This window comes from Pogona vitticeps, chromosome 2 (genome assembly GCF_051106095.1).
Source record: "Pogona vitticeps strain Pit_001003342236 chromosome 2, PviZW2.1, whole genome shotgun sequence".
Classification (NCBI taxonomy): Eukaryota; Metazoa; Chordata; class Lepidosauria; order Squamata; family Agamidae; genus Pogona; species Pogona vitticeps.
In genome coordinates, this window is record NC_135784.1 from 189,004,101 (window position 1) to 189,019,226 (window position 15,126).

The 15,126-nt window shown below is 41.1% G+C and overlaps 1 protein-coding gene across 8 annotated transcripts in view; it reads right to left on the reverse strand.

Moving 5' to 3' along the window:
* The window catches only part of GSK3B (glycogen synthase kinase 3 beta), a 140,850-nt gene that overhangs the window by 108,321 nt on the left and 17,403 nt on the right, over positions 1-15,126 (reverse strand). For all 8 annotated transcript variants that reach the window (XM_072991696.2, XM_072991700.2, XM_078386731.1 and 5 more), the window contains exon 2: positions 1,448-1,641. In XM_072991696.2, coding sequence (XP_072847797.1) covers positions 1,448-1,641 — 194 coding nt within the window. The remainder of the gene's footprint in view (positions 1-1,447; positions 1,642-15,126) is intronic.

The following is a 15,126-nucleotide window of genomic DNA, read 5'->3' on the forward strand; positions in this document are numbered from 1 at the left end:
ATCCTGACTCAAAACATGGGCACACTATTACTATACTTTTTTTTCCTGGACATTTCCTTACTTTTTGCAGTATAAGAACACTCCGGCATAAAAATTCTGAAAATAAACACTATCTTTACCAACAACTTCAGAGAAAAATTGAAGCCATCATATAAATAAATGAAGAAGAAGCCAACAACATTCACAGCATTCAGCAGACCTATTTCTTTCAATCAGAAAACTGCACCTCTAAGGAAACTGTAGTAACGACTAGAGATGGGAGTATTCGTATAGGAATATCCCCACACAGCTGGACTTAATGAGGGGCCAGCCCCTACGGCTAGCCCATCCACTCACTTCATGTGTTTGCCGCCGCAGCAGCAGCCTCATTCATCCTTCCAATCGCTCCTGGAGCTCCACTCTCTTCCTGCTCGCCTGGCTACTCCAGGCAGTGGGAGGGAGGATGACTCTCCCTGCATGGCTGCTGAGTCACTAGCCGAGCAGGAAGAGAGTGGAACTCCGGGAACGACTGGAAGGATGAGCGAGGCTGCCGCCACCGCCACTGGACACATGAGTGGACAGGCTGGTCACAGGGGCCAGCCCCTAGTGAAATCCAGCTGTGCGGGGATATTCGTATTTGTATACAAATGTGAATACCCCCATCTTTAATAGCAACTCACAAAGTATACTGCAATTTAAGCCTGTTTTGTAAAAAGAAAGCAAAATTGACAGGCTACCAAAAATAAAGAGCATATTCCTTACAGGGTTCTTCCCTACCTACAGAGTAGATAACAAAGAAATCTCTCATTACACGACTGCTAGCCTGATCATATAATCATAACAGGTAAGCTACACAATTAAAGCGAAACATTTTACACTTGTTTTTTTAAGTCAGAATTTCATCTTCCTACTAACTGGCACAAAATTAAAATTGTATCTGTGAAATAACAAAATACAGTGGTGCCTCGCTTAACGAGTGCACCGTATAGCGATGTTTCCGTATAGCGATCCCTTTTTCGGGATCGCTATACGGAAACATACCCGATCTTCGCAATGGGGAAAACCCGCATTGCGAAGATTGGGTATTGTGGCGGCCATTTTGGAGCCGCCGAACAGCTGATCGGCGGTTCCAAAATGGCCGCCGGAAGCCCGGAAATGGCTGCCGGCAGCCGTTTTCGCGCCCTGCCCTCGCTTAGCGAAGGCGCGAAAATGGCTGCCGGCACCTGGAATCCTCGCTGAACGGGTAAGTAACAAAGGTATTGGAACGCATTAAACAAAGTTTAATGCGTTCCAATACATTTCCCCTACCCGTTTAGCGATGATTCTGTATAGCGAGGGTTAATCCGGAACGGATTAACCTCGCTATACGGGGCACCACTGTACTGTATACAACACACAGACTAGAAAAACGGAATCAACAAGCAGTGACATAGAAGTTCAGATCGAATATGTTCTCTTTTTTTCTCACCTTAAATCTCTTGTCTTGCAGAACTTTTTTAATAGCAACCAGTTCTCCAGAATCACAAAGTTTGGCTTGATACACAACACCAAAAGATCCATTTCCAATCACTTTGGTGTCCGTATAACTAACTTCTTGAGGCCTGTCTGGACCCTGTCCAGGGGTAGCTACCACTGTGGTCACTTTGCTGCCATCTTTGTCTCCTGGAACATAAAAAACAAAAGGCAATGGTTAGCATGGGTGAATCTACATCAAAGAAAATAGGCAAGATATAATTTGATACGTTGCCCATACAGAAAATAATATTATGGGGAATAGGATTTTAAACATCTAGATTCTTACTAAAAGGTAGATAATAATTCCAGCAAGTCATCCATTCATGAGACAGTAGAAGATAAACAATGATATCTACAAATTCATTTCTTTGGTTCAACCGAGCCTTTATCTCCTTCAAGTAGTTACCTGAAATAAATCCCTACCACCTGGTAACCCAAGCACCTGCAAAATGATCCCCAGGGGAGATATTTTTGGCACTGAAGTTCCTGATATATGTAGGGGGCAGATACACCTAAAGACAAAGGTCCTGATATTGCCAAATTTCTACTGAGTGGAAAGTCTTGTCACTAGAGATTGGGGCTTCCTATTCGTGTATGAACACAAAGCCCACTAGCACAGGTGGCCAGACCAATTAAAACCCACCCCCAGAGCCCAGTGGACCACTTACTGCCCAGAGCACATGGCCAGCATAATCTTCAGTGCCCCAATTGTGGCAGTAGCCCCGTGGCCACAGACCTGCCTCCCTGCTCACCCAGCCACTCTGGAGCTGAGCAGGGAGACTTGTCCTCCCACACCTTTGCTGAAATGGCTGGGCAAGCAAGGAAGTGGGACTGAGCCAGCCAGGCTACTGCTGCAGTTGGAGAGCCGAAGATTACACCACCGACTGCGCGGTAAGTAGTCTGGTGGGTTCCGGGGGTAGAAGTTAATTGGGCCAGCCACCTGTGCAGGCGGATGTCTCTAGTTGTCACAGTGACTTTGGGATCTATACAGTGGTGCCTCGCACAACGATGTTAATTGGTTCCAAAAAAATCAACGTTGTGTGAAACATCGTTCTGTGAAACACCATTTCTCATAGGAATGCATTGAAAACCGGTTAATCCGTTCCAATTGGAACGGACTGCCGTCCTTGAGCGAAAATCCCCATAGGAAACATCGTTGAGTGAAACCCGGTTCCCCAATTGAAATGCATTGAAGCCGACTCTATGCATTTCAATGGCTTTGCGAAGTCCTTTTTCGCTCCTGTAAAAGTGTCTTACAATGTTTGGAACCTGTTTTAAATGCTTGCAATGGTTAGCCCACCTCCTGAAACCTATGCAAACTTATTTTGGTGTTGTTCTGACACTTCGTTAATTTGTGGTGATTTTTTGTTTTTTCCCTCATTGAACTCCATGCATTTCAATGAGGGGAAAAACAAAAAATCACCACAAATTAACGAAGTGTAAGAACAACACCAAAATAAGTTTGCATAGGGTTCAGGAGGTGGGCTAACCATTGCAAGCATTTAAAACAGGCTTCAAACAGTTTAAGGCACTTTTAAATGAGTGAAAAGAGACATTGGAAAGAGCTTTAAAAGGGAAACTGAGATCAAAGAGCTCTTTCCGATGCCCCTTTTCGCTCCTGTAAAAGTGTCTTAAAACTGTTTGAAGCCTGTTTTAAATGGGCTAACCATTGCAGGTTTAAAACAGGTTCCAAACATTGTAAGACACTTTTACAGGAGCGAGAAAGAGGCATCATTGTGTGAAAATTCCCCATAGGAAACATCGTTGTGTGAGGCGGCAAATTTAACAGAAAAAGGCATCGTTGTGTGAATTCATCGTTGTGTGAGGCACCCGTTGTGCAAGGCACCACTGTACTAGGTCCCAAGGTCTACAGTCTGTGACCCCAAAACCAGTTCAAAAAGGAGAAACAGTGATTATTTATCACATGCTTGGAACTGGCTTATCAGCAAGGACTTTACAAAGTAGAAGCCTTACTGCAGCTTCATGACCTGGAAGGGAGATATTTGGATAGCTTAAGGCTATTAAAGCTCATGGAAAGAGAGTCAAATAACAGATTTTCTTTGAAGAGTCTAAAAAAGAGATTTGCTTTAAAGAATGTAGTACTTTTTCCAGAAAAGTGGACGCTTTGCCATATATCTCCAGGGAATTAGCATACAAATTTAGAAAGCATATTCAGAGTATTTCTGCATTACAAAAGAACAGCATTTGAGCTTATCCAACACTGAGTGTTTTCTGTAAACATTTCTGAGACTAGAATTCTGACAAAAGTTTTCAAAGGGGAAATTAGCTCCAAGTCAAGGGCAATCTGAATAGCTGAACCTGCCAATCAAGACCCAATTGAATGTTCAATTTCTTCCTGGCCAAACAGGAACTTGTGCTTGCAATGCGATTCTGCATATGGTTGCAAAAGATGTATTTAAAAGATTAGAGAACAAATATTCAGTAGCTTGCTTATTTAAGCTGTGAAATTACTGTTTTTTTCTTTGGGGCTAGACATGGTCATACTTAATGTTAGCACACGTTTTGTGCCTATATCCTGACATAGTCTCAACCATTTTCATTATACAATTGTTTGATAATTTTAATCAAACCTTCCAAATATGTTACATGCTATCAAATCACTTCTGATGGCAAGTGACTGTATGAGTTAATGACCTTCAAAATGTCATATCATTAATATTTCTCCTCAGATCTTGCAAATCTATATCGTCTCATGTTAGGTTGCAATATTGTCTTTTCCTGGAAAGTGAAATGGAGCGCCTGGCTATGGAACTAGGAGTCAAGAGTAGGGACTGGACAACTGGAACTTGAGGACTAATTTGCCCAGAACATCCCATACATAACTACTGGAGTAAAATACCCCAAACAAGGAGGAGTGATAGCAGCCTCTTTGCAACTCACACAAGTCCACAGAAAAGGTAGTTTCTTTGGAGACTGATTCTACATAATGTAACGGGCATCAGGATGTAACCTTCCACGGTTTGCAGAAATCCTTGGGACTCCTGCTGTGCAGTGGGGACCTGCCTTACCATCTGAAGAAGCAGCAACACAAGAACAGCATGGAGGTAGAGAAGGCTGCTCTCACAGTGGATAATCAAATTGATTTTTTAATTTAAATCATGAAAAATCTGATTTTAAAAAATGTAAATCATTATTTAATTTGTGATTCAAGCTAATTTGATTTAAATCAAATCCACCCTGAGGACTTTCTTCTTCATAATTCTGCTGGTGAGGTTCTGGAAAATTATTTGACTATAAATCCTCAGATTACAAAATCCCATGCACAGTCAAGAGTATGATTCATTGCTCTGTCTTATAGAAGAAACGCCAACGTATTGGCCTTAGGCAAATGCCCCCAGAAAGGAATAGTAAACCATTTCTGAATACTCTGCACCTAAGAAATCCTTGAAAGAGTCATTGTAAGTCAGAAATGACTTGGCAGCATGTAACAACTGCACCCTTCACTCGCAGCAACCAAAACTGAATATAAACTCCGACTGGGAGAAAACAGGGCTATAACAGAAGACTAAACAAAAAAACCAAAAATGATTTTGCCCATGGGAAAATGTTATAAAACAGTTATGAAACAAAAACATCCATAACTAAAGTCTCCATACTATTTCTGCTGAATAAACTAGACTAGCTTCCCCACGTTCCTGGTTATACTCTTCAGAGTTCAGCATAGACTGTCAGTAAGGTCCAGACCAACTATCAGCAAAGACCACATATTCTATCACATGTTATAGGTAAAACTGAGAAAGTCAAACAAGTCTATGAAGTTCCTTTTTGTCTGACTTTATTCAGGTGTTTAAAATATATCAAGATGGGCATGCCCTTCTGACTTCTAATAAAAACTTTGTAGGAAACTGGGGGGGGGGGGGGATTCCAACTTTTTCCACATACCATTGAAGGAAGCAAATACTAAAATTACTTTTGTTCATAAAGTAAAAAAATATTAAAAGATGTAATTTCTCCAAGCATTGTACAGTCTGACCTTGGGTGAATTTGCTTGTAAATTCACTTGTAAATAATCTTTCTCACTGTAGAATGATGGACTTTACATTGTTTGGAAATGGCCTTACAACCCTTCCCAAATTGATGGACAACAACAATTGCTTCTCCATGATCACTGCGGATGTTTTTCCACCTTGGCAATGTTCCAGATCAGAAAACTATTAAAACCACTGCTTTCATAGAGGTGGGCCTATTTGCTGATGATCAAATTACTCAAGGGCATTTGATTAGCAGCACCTGTTTGCTATTTAGCCTGTTAATTCCTATGAAAGCAGTAAGGCTGTACAGTGGTGCCTCGCTTAGCGACGTTAATCCGTGCAGCAAAAATCGCTGCTAAGCGATTTCGTCGCTGAGCGATTTAAAAAAGCCCATAGAAACGCATTGAAACCCCTTCAATGCGTTCCTATGGGCTCCTAAACTAACCTTAAGCAAAAATCCTCCATTGTGGTGGCCATTTTCGGTGCCTCTAAAGCGAGGCAACACAGCAGGTGGCCATCTTGGAACCGCCGATCACCTGGCCGAAAATGGGGCCTTTGTGATGACTGCTTCCGCGTGATCATCGCAAACGCCCCATTTTCGCCAGCTGATCGGCGGGGCTTCCCCGTGATCATCGCAAAGGCCTCGCCGATCAGCTGTGCTTCCTCTCTCTCTCTCTCTCTCTCTCTCTCTCTCTCTCTCTCTCCCTCCACCCCTCGCAGAGCTGTGAGGTGTGGAGAGAGAGAGAGACGAAGCACAGCTGATCAGTGGGGCCTTTGCGATGATCGCTTCCTCGCGATCATCGCAAAGGCCCCACCGATCAGCTGGCGAAAATGGGGCGTTTGGGATGATCGCTTCCCCGCGATCATCGCAAAGTGAATTTTCCCCATAGGGGCCATCGCTAAGAGATTGCTTTTGCGATCGCAAAAACAGCATCGCTAAGCGATTTCTCCATTAAACGGAGCAATCGCTATGCGAGGCACCACTGTACTTCGTTTTTCACACATGGCTTCTCCATTTTGCCTTTATTTTTTGTGAAATACATCATGACACAGTGTAATATATCATGTATTGTTGTTTATCTGAGGTGGTATTTACCTAATTTTCAGACCTCCTAAGGATCAGATGATTTATATTATGTCTTGATGCATAAAACCTTAAGAACACGGCCAAACAGCCCAGAAAACCAACAACCATCGGATCCCACCCGTGAAAGCCTTCAAGAATACACTTTCTTTTTCACATGACTGCATATATAGATTACAAAACAAAAAGGGATTTTTTTTTCTTCATCTTTCTTTCCAGTGTTAGATGCAGACTTAAAACTTTCCCTGCAGTTCAATCTAGCTACATATAGTTTTCTAAATTATAAAATGCGACTAGGAAATTAGGAGGTATTTCAGCAGTACTTTCCATACCACGCCCCTGAAGCACAAACAGCCCTGACTAAAGGGTACACTAATCCCAAAACCATGAACTTGGTAACATACCTGATCAATTGAAATCATTATGTGTAAGAAACTAAGAAATCAACATACATTTCAAAATTTCTTTTGCGTCCCATCTACAGTTACTGGACAAAATCCAGTTAAACTAGATCTCATGAATAAAAGGGAATTATCTAAGTGTTAAAGCAGCAAATCCCCTTCATTCAATGGAGTATTCTACTTGGAATTAACGACTAAATTTATTTATTTAATTAATTTTTTATTTAATTTTTATTTTATTTTAATATTGCCCCATTAGTGCAATGCATTATTCTGAGCATACCATCCCAGTATTAAATGGAACATGAGGCATGAGATCAAGCAGGGTCACTATGGAAGGCCTCTCTAGAAAGAAACATTTTGAGATGCCTTCTAAATGTCGGGAGGAAGGGAGCCAGGCACAACTCCACCGGCAGCTGGTTCCAGAGAGTTTAGTGGCATAGCAAAGGCCTGGCCTCTCCTACATGACTTCCTGGCCTTCTTCACAGAGGCCAGCTGGAGGAGCATTGCCTGGGAGGATCTCGTGGAGCCTTGAGAAAATACACACCAACAAGTACTGTGGTCCCAAACTGTGGATGGCTTTATAAGAAAGCATCAAAACCTTGAACCTAACCTGGGACACAACAGGTAACCAGTGGAGGTGAGCCAGAACTGGAGTGATGTAATCAAATTTGCCCACACTGGCCAGTAGTCTGGCTACCACATTCTTGACTGGCTACCACATTTTTTAGCCTCAAGGGAAGCCCCATGTAGAAACCATTGCAGCAACTGATGCAAGAGATAACCAGTGCATGCACCAGTGTCCTGAGGGCAGCCTCATCTAGGTAGGGGTGGAGCTGGGCAATAAGTATCAGCTGGTTAAAGGCTGCAATCTGGAAATTCCAAAAAAAAGCAGGATCTAGAAGCATGCCCAGATTACAGACTTGACCTCTAAATGGGATGGCAACATTGTTCAGTCTAAGAATGATTCTGCCCCCCCCCCCAAAGAAAAAAAGCCTTTTGGAGGGGACTCCCAGGACCAAAATCTCTGTCTTGTCCAAGTTCAGTTTCAGCCTGTTAGCCCTGGTTCATTCCAAAATCAAAGTCAAATATCATTCAACCATCCAGACAGAATCCAACACACATGTCAACAATGTACTAATAAGACTATACAGTGGTGCCTCGCTAGACAATGATAATCCATTCCACTGAAATTGCTGTTTAGCGAAATCATTGTCTAAAATAAATAAATAAATAGCGAAAAGCATTTCCCCATTGGAATGCATTGAAGCCTGTTTAATGCGTTCCACTGGGGAAGAATTGTCGTTGTCTAGCGAAGATCAGCCATAGGAAAGCCACTTTGCGAACGGCCGATCAGCTGTTTAAATAGCTGTCTTGCGAAGCTTAGGTCCCGAAAACACCTGTTTTGCAAGCGCAGCGGAAGCTGTCAAAATCGTCGTCTAGCGAAAATCGGTTTGCAAAGCAGGGACCAAACATTGTCCAGCAAAATTTCCCCATAGGAATCAGTTTTGCGAATTGCTATAGCAAAAAAACTGTCATGCGGGCTAACTGTCTAGCGAGGCACCACTGTACTCCAAATTTCCTGATGACCTTCCCCAGTGGATTTAGCTGTTGGTGTGATTTGTACAGTGGTGCCTCGACTTATGAACGTCCCGACTTACGACAAATTTGAGTTACAACCAGCTCCTGCCACAAAATTTTGCTTCGACTTGCAACCGGAGCTTCGAGTTACAATTGGAAAAAAGGCAGGGAAAAAGGTGAGGAATTCAAACTGCTAACCATAGGTGGCGAAGAGGCTGCTTCTTTGTAGCTCTTTTTGGGGTTTTTTCCCATCCCAGATGGGTTTTGCAGGATTTGTTTGCTTTTTTGTTTATTTTTCCCCATTCCCAATGGGTCTTGCAGGGTTTGTTTGCTTTTTCGGTTTGGGGTTTTTTTTTTCCATTTCCAATGGGTCTTGCAGCATTTGTTTGCTTTTTGGGCTTGGGTGTTGGTGTTTCCCCCCCCCCCAAAAGGGTCTTGTAGGGTTTGTTTGCTTTGGGGGACTTTCTTTCCCATTTCCAATGGGTCTTGCAGGGCTTATTTGCTTTTTGGTGTTCTTCTCCATTTCCGATGGGTCTTGCAGGGTTTGTCTGCTTTGGGGTTTTTTTCCCCCCATTTCCAATGAGTCTTGCAAAAAAAGAAAACCAGAAAGCAAACAAACCCTGCATTTCCGATAGGTCTTGCAGGGTTTGTTTGCTTTTAGGGTCCCCCCCCATTTCCGATGGGTCTTGCAGGGTTTGTTTGCTTTTTTGTTTTCTTTCTTTTTTGCATTTTCGATGGATCTTGCAGGGTTCGTTTTGCTTTTGGGTTGTTTTTTTTTTCGTTCAGCCAGAATGAATTAATCGCATTTCAATGCCTTCCTATGGGAAATGGTACTTTGATTTATGACCATTTCGAGTTACGACCATCTTCTGGAACGGATTAAGTTCATAAGTTCGAGGCACCACTGTAATAAACATTCATTTTATATCAGCAAGTGCAAAAACTTTGCTTTATTAAAAACAAACTGTTTATTTTATATCTTCATATGCTGACTAGATAGCTTAGTGAGTTAGAGCACCTGGCCAAGAATTGGAAGTTTGACTCCTCACTCTGCCTCCTTGGAGAAGAGACAGCTGTGCCATCTTGAGCAAGCTGCAAAATCCCAGAGATCACAAGAAGTGGGGGCTAGTAAGTCACTTCTGAATATTTTATACCTATAAAAACCTATAAAGTCTCGCTGTAAGTCAGAATAAACTTGACTACATATTATTATTATTTCCACCAAAAATAACCTCCAGAACACCTTCAATGGGTCATTTGTAAATTCCCATAAATGGAACCTGTCCTTACAAGGGAGGACCATCCTTTCTCCCAGGGAACTGATACTTGGTCTCTAACTCAACATTATACCTGTGAGAGAGAAGGTAGAGTTTGCATATCAGTCCTCTACTACTTAGAATAAAGGCTGTCACCTTGTATTCTTCCAAACAGCTGGGAACAACTGCTATAACTGATCTCTAATTGTTGCCTGTGATACTTCATGACTGTTTCTCTTTTATTCTCCTTGTACTTCTTCCACACACCCTGTTTTAGCCTGAATGACCTTCTCTGTTCACCTTCTTTGCCTACAAGAAGAGGCGATTTATTTTTTAAACTAAAGGCACTCTCTCCAGCCCATCTGAAAAATCCTCAAAGCACCAGGAGAAGCTCTGCATTGATTCTTAAGGGCAGAACAGTCACATCAAGGAGGGAGAAGCTCTACATGTCTGACACCAAGTGTTCTAAGTCAACCTTCACCATGCATTCTTTCTGCTTTGATGTGACTGCCATTGACAAGTAAATGCAGCCAGCTGCTGGCTGGTTACAAAAGAAAAAAGTTAATGGAAGACATGCTAAAGAGACACCAGGTGACTCTGTATGTTCACCAAAAATTTAAGCTACATAGGACTCAATCTTGATTATCGTGTAGGGAAGAAATGGGAAAAACTAGATACTATCTTTAGGATGAACAACTTAGACTACCACACTGTCATGATGAAAAAGAGGGAAAGTAGGTCATGCCGCTACACAGAGGTCTCTGGTCTATAAAGCACTAACTGTAACTTGAAATATCATTTTAAATCACAAAGGATCTAAATTGTAAGTGATCATGGGTTCAAGAAGGTAGCAGCCCCCACCTGAACTTCAGAATGCAAATGTCATATTTTTTTAAAGAACTGTTTAACTGAATCATGAGGAAATAAATGATACAAGCAAAAAGTAGAAACTTCTGTCAAATGAATCTCAACTGAAGATAACATCAACGTACCTGAGTGTTTACTGTTAATAACTGTCAAATATGCATCAATAGACAAGCATAGGATTTCGTAGCAGACATACTGCAGGTAATGTCATTTAGTCAGGCTGCCTCTGAAGACAGACACTCTTTGCCATGAAGGGAAGGATGTCTATTTCAGTACCCAGCCACCTTCTTGAGAGAAAACAGTTACTGTCAATGTTGAAGAAGGCACATGTGTGGTCATCCAAAATCAGAGTGGTATTTTGGATGAAGCTACAAGTTGTGGAAGGAAGCATCAGTCCACACTGACCACACATGCTCTGTTGTTTGAAAGAAAGGCCCAAGTTCAGAAGTGACTGAGGAATGTTCCTATCAATCAGACGCACTGAATCAGGGCATGATAAAAACTTGTCCCAGAAAGTTGCCAAGAACAACAATGAGACTAATTATTCTGTTTGAATGTGAAGTGTCCGTTTAATGGGGATGAATCAGATATCATAAAATCATGTATGTGAGCAAATACTAGTTTGTTGATAGGGAAGAACTAAAACAATCATAGACTGGGTTTGAACAATTTTAGAATGTCTCACCAGTCAGTCAAAAATTTCACCAGTCAGCATGACCAGACTATAGCCTTGCAATTTATTGGAATTGGGAATCACTGATTTATACCCTCAGACTTGGGTTGCTTTATTACCTGCGTGCCCGTGTGGTCATGAAGCTTATATTTTGAATGCCTTTCTTTTGAATGTCTCCAGCAAAAAGAAAACTGAAAGCAAAAGCGTCCCGCCTCTTAAGGAGCCACGGTTCCCTCCCACCCCAGGGTATGTCCCCGTTTGGTTGAAATTGGGAGCAGGGAATCTCCATATTCTCCAGCATGGGACCATTCTACATTCTTCTGCAGAGTTATATCTCTATGTAATGCTCGAACTCTCTTCTCACAAGAGGGCAGTTTTCCTTTTGCAATGGGAGTGGGAAGGAGAGGACTGCAGGATTAGAGAGAGACAGGAGGAGAGGAAGGAGGCAGGCAGGGAGGGAGCTGTACAGTGTGGTCTCTACTTAAGAACTTAATCCGTATTGGAAGGTGGTTCTCAAGTTGAAAAGTTCTTATGTTGAATCTGCATTTCCCATAGGAATACATTGAAAACCATTTAATCCATATCTGCTCTTTTCCGTCCATAGAAACTACAGTGGAACCTCTACTTAAGAACTTAATCCGTTTTGGAATGGTGTTCTTAAGTTGAAACATTCTTGAGTTGAAGCAAAATTTCCCATAGGAATGGAGTGAAAACCAATTAATCCGTTCTGGCTGTTTTTTTGTTATGTAGAGGTGCGTTCGTACATTGAAGCATTCGTTCCCATAGGAACTAATGCAAAGCTGGTTAATACGTACTCTACCACTAGGGGGAGAATTTTTTTTAACCTAAGATGACCTAAGGTTAAAAAAAGAGCAGGAAAGGTTTTTTTTCCTGTTCTTATCTTGGATTTCTGTTCTCAAGTAGAAGCAAAATTTAGCAAATGGAGCTGTTCTTAAGTTGGATTGTTCTTAAGTAGGGACGTTCTTAAGTAGAGACCCCACTGTAACTCGTTGGGCAGCATTTTTCACTCGTCACAGATAAGTGGACAAATACATTTTTCAAGCCCTGATCATAGGTATGCATGTATATTAAGTTATAATGTGTACCAGCTTTAAAAATGCAAGCACAAAAGTGCCTATAGGAAGCCATTAAATGCATTATATATATTTGACTTCATTGCATAATATGTCACACATATTAGGATGACAAAGTCACAACTGCACATACATTCTGATGAGGTCTGAGGTGTCAGTGACTGATCAAAAGGGAAATTGTGGAAGTGTCGCAGTTTGATGAAAACACTGGTGTGTAGCAACTGCAGAAAGGTCAAACTATATTGGGAATGATTAGGAAAGTTACAAATATAAAACTACTAATATCAATTGGTTTTATACAAGTTTACAATGTAACCATGTTTTATACAAAATGTTTTGTACAACATGTACAGTTCTAGTCATTTCAAAAAGAAAATTGCTGAGCCAGAAAGTGTCTTGAAAGAGTGAGCAATGATGAAGATGCTGGTGTAACTTTATAAGGAAAGGTTATAACACTGGGGTTTCAAGCTTAGATGGAAGGGAAAATATGATTTTGCTATACACAATTTTATAGAGTAAAAAACTGGTGTGGAAAAGTGTTCTTCTCTTGTAATTCTAGCACCATCCAATGAAACTAAGTGGCAGGAAATTCATGGCAGAAATAACATCCCACTGCCAAATTATGAAGCTCAACACCACAATATGCTCTAACCCAACAGGTTAGAGCATTCATGGAGAACACAGCCTTTACATAGTCATAATGACTATCACCTCCAGTATTAGAGGCTATCTGTTTCTCAATATAAGTTGCTGGGGACTGCAAGCAAAAAGGTGCTACTATGCCCACATCTTGCTTGTGGACTTCCCTTGAGCATTTAATGTTCCACTATGAGAACAGAAGGACAGATCCTGAAGCTGAGGCTCCAATACTTTGGCCATTTCATGAGAACATAAGACTCCCTGGAAAAGACCCTGATGTTGGGAAAGTGTGAAGGCAAGAAGAGAAGGACGACCGAGGATGAGATGGTTGGACAGTGTCATCGAAGCAACCAACATGAATTTGACCAAACTCCGGGAGGCAGGGGAAGACAGGAGAGTCTGGCGTGCTCTGGTCCATGGGGTCACGAAGAGTCAGACACAACTTAACGACTAAAGAACAACAACATGAGAACAGAATACCGGTCTTACACAACACAGCTACTATTCCAAAATCTAGCAGCAATGGCTCAGTTTCTCAAACATTAGAAGACAATGAACCCTGGGTTAGATGTAGTTAGAAATAACACTTACAGCAAGTTACAACAAATATTTTTATCTGAAAAATGTGAAGTATTAATCAATATATCTCCTGAGGTAGCTGGAATTGGAAAAGAGAATTTAGTATGAGACAATATGGATAATGAAGAAGCTACAGGCAAATGGAGGTACAAAGGCTTAAGAGGAACTTCTACTCATATACAATAGCACTGTTGTCCACTCGGGCAATACTGTAATGATATGATATGAGATAGAAAGGTAGTAACTGCTATTACTATACATACACTTAAAACGTATTTAATATCACATGCTTCAACTCACTGGCCAGACTCTCAATGCTTAGATCACTGGCTCCCAACCTTGGGTAAACCAGGTGTTCCTAGACTGCAACTCCCAGAAATCCTGACCAGCACAACTGGTGATGAAGGCGTCAGGGAAATGACATCCACAAATACCAGATACTGGGGACTACAAGCAACAGAATGTGAAAAAAAATCACTAGTTTAAAATTATCAAGAAGTGGATATATTGGGCAAAATACTGGTGCACAAAGTTACACTGGCAAAAACTGGATCCACCAATGAATATGGTTAATTTAAATAAATTTAAAACTTCTTATTCATCCTCTTCTCAGGTTCCAAGGCACCTAACACTCCCTTTTGCCTTGGGCAAAACCTCTGGAAGCCTCAGAATGGGAAAGGGGATGATTTAGTAGTAAAAAATCACCACAGGATCATACATATGTGCAAATGAGCAGATCATTCCAATGCGGGGGGAAAACAAAGTAAATTTGGAACTTGGCGCCAGGGATGAATGCTAGTTTTTTAAAACAGTCATCTGTGCAAACTCATCCGCACTCTGTAAAACTAGACTACCATATTAGTAGGAAAGCCATCAACACCACCATTAAGTATTCTGATGCATGTGTGGTTTTCATTGAACTTGGAAATAACCAGTTGAAAATCACATGTTAAAAGTTGAATTCCTTACTTTTGGGGACCAACACACATGAAAAGGCTTCACACATAATGGCTGGAATCCTCTTCAACTCTGCGTAATGTAAAGTTAATGTCATAAGTGTGCCAGGTGTTACACCCAAGCAACAAAGATAATGCAAGGCAATTGCGCAATGAGCCACTTTGTTCCTGTTGCAACTGACTGCACAATGCATCTGAGGAAGTGCTTAATAGCACTTCTGCTTTGTAGCAATCAAGGTGGATAAAAATCACTGAATTTTTAAAAATCAAATTGATTAAAATCAATTTTTTTTTAAAAAAATGGTTTTTTAAATTTAAATTGTCAAAAAACTCTTTTTAAAATTTAAATCAAATACACCCTGGAGCTACTGCTTGTACGTATAACAATGAGCTACACAAGCATAACTACTCAGCAGGATTTGAACCACTGAATAAAATTATGGATAACTAAGTTCAAGTAAACTGTTAAGGATTTGCTGCTCCTGTTTCCCTTGTTTTTTTTTAATGTAT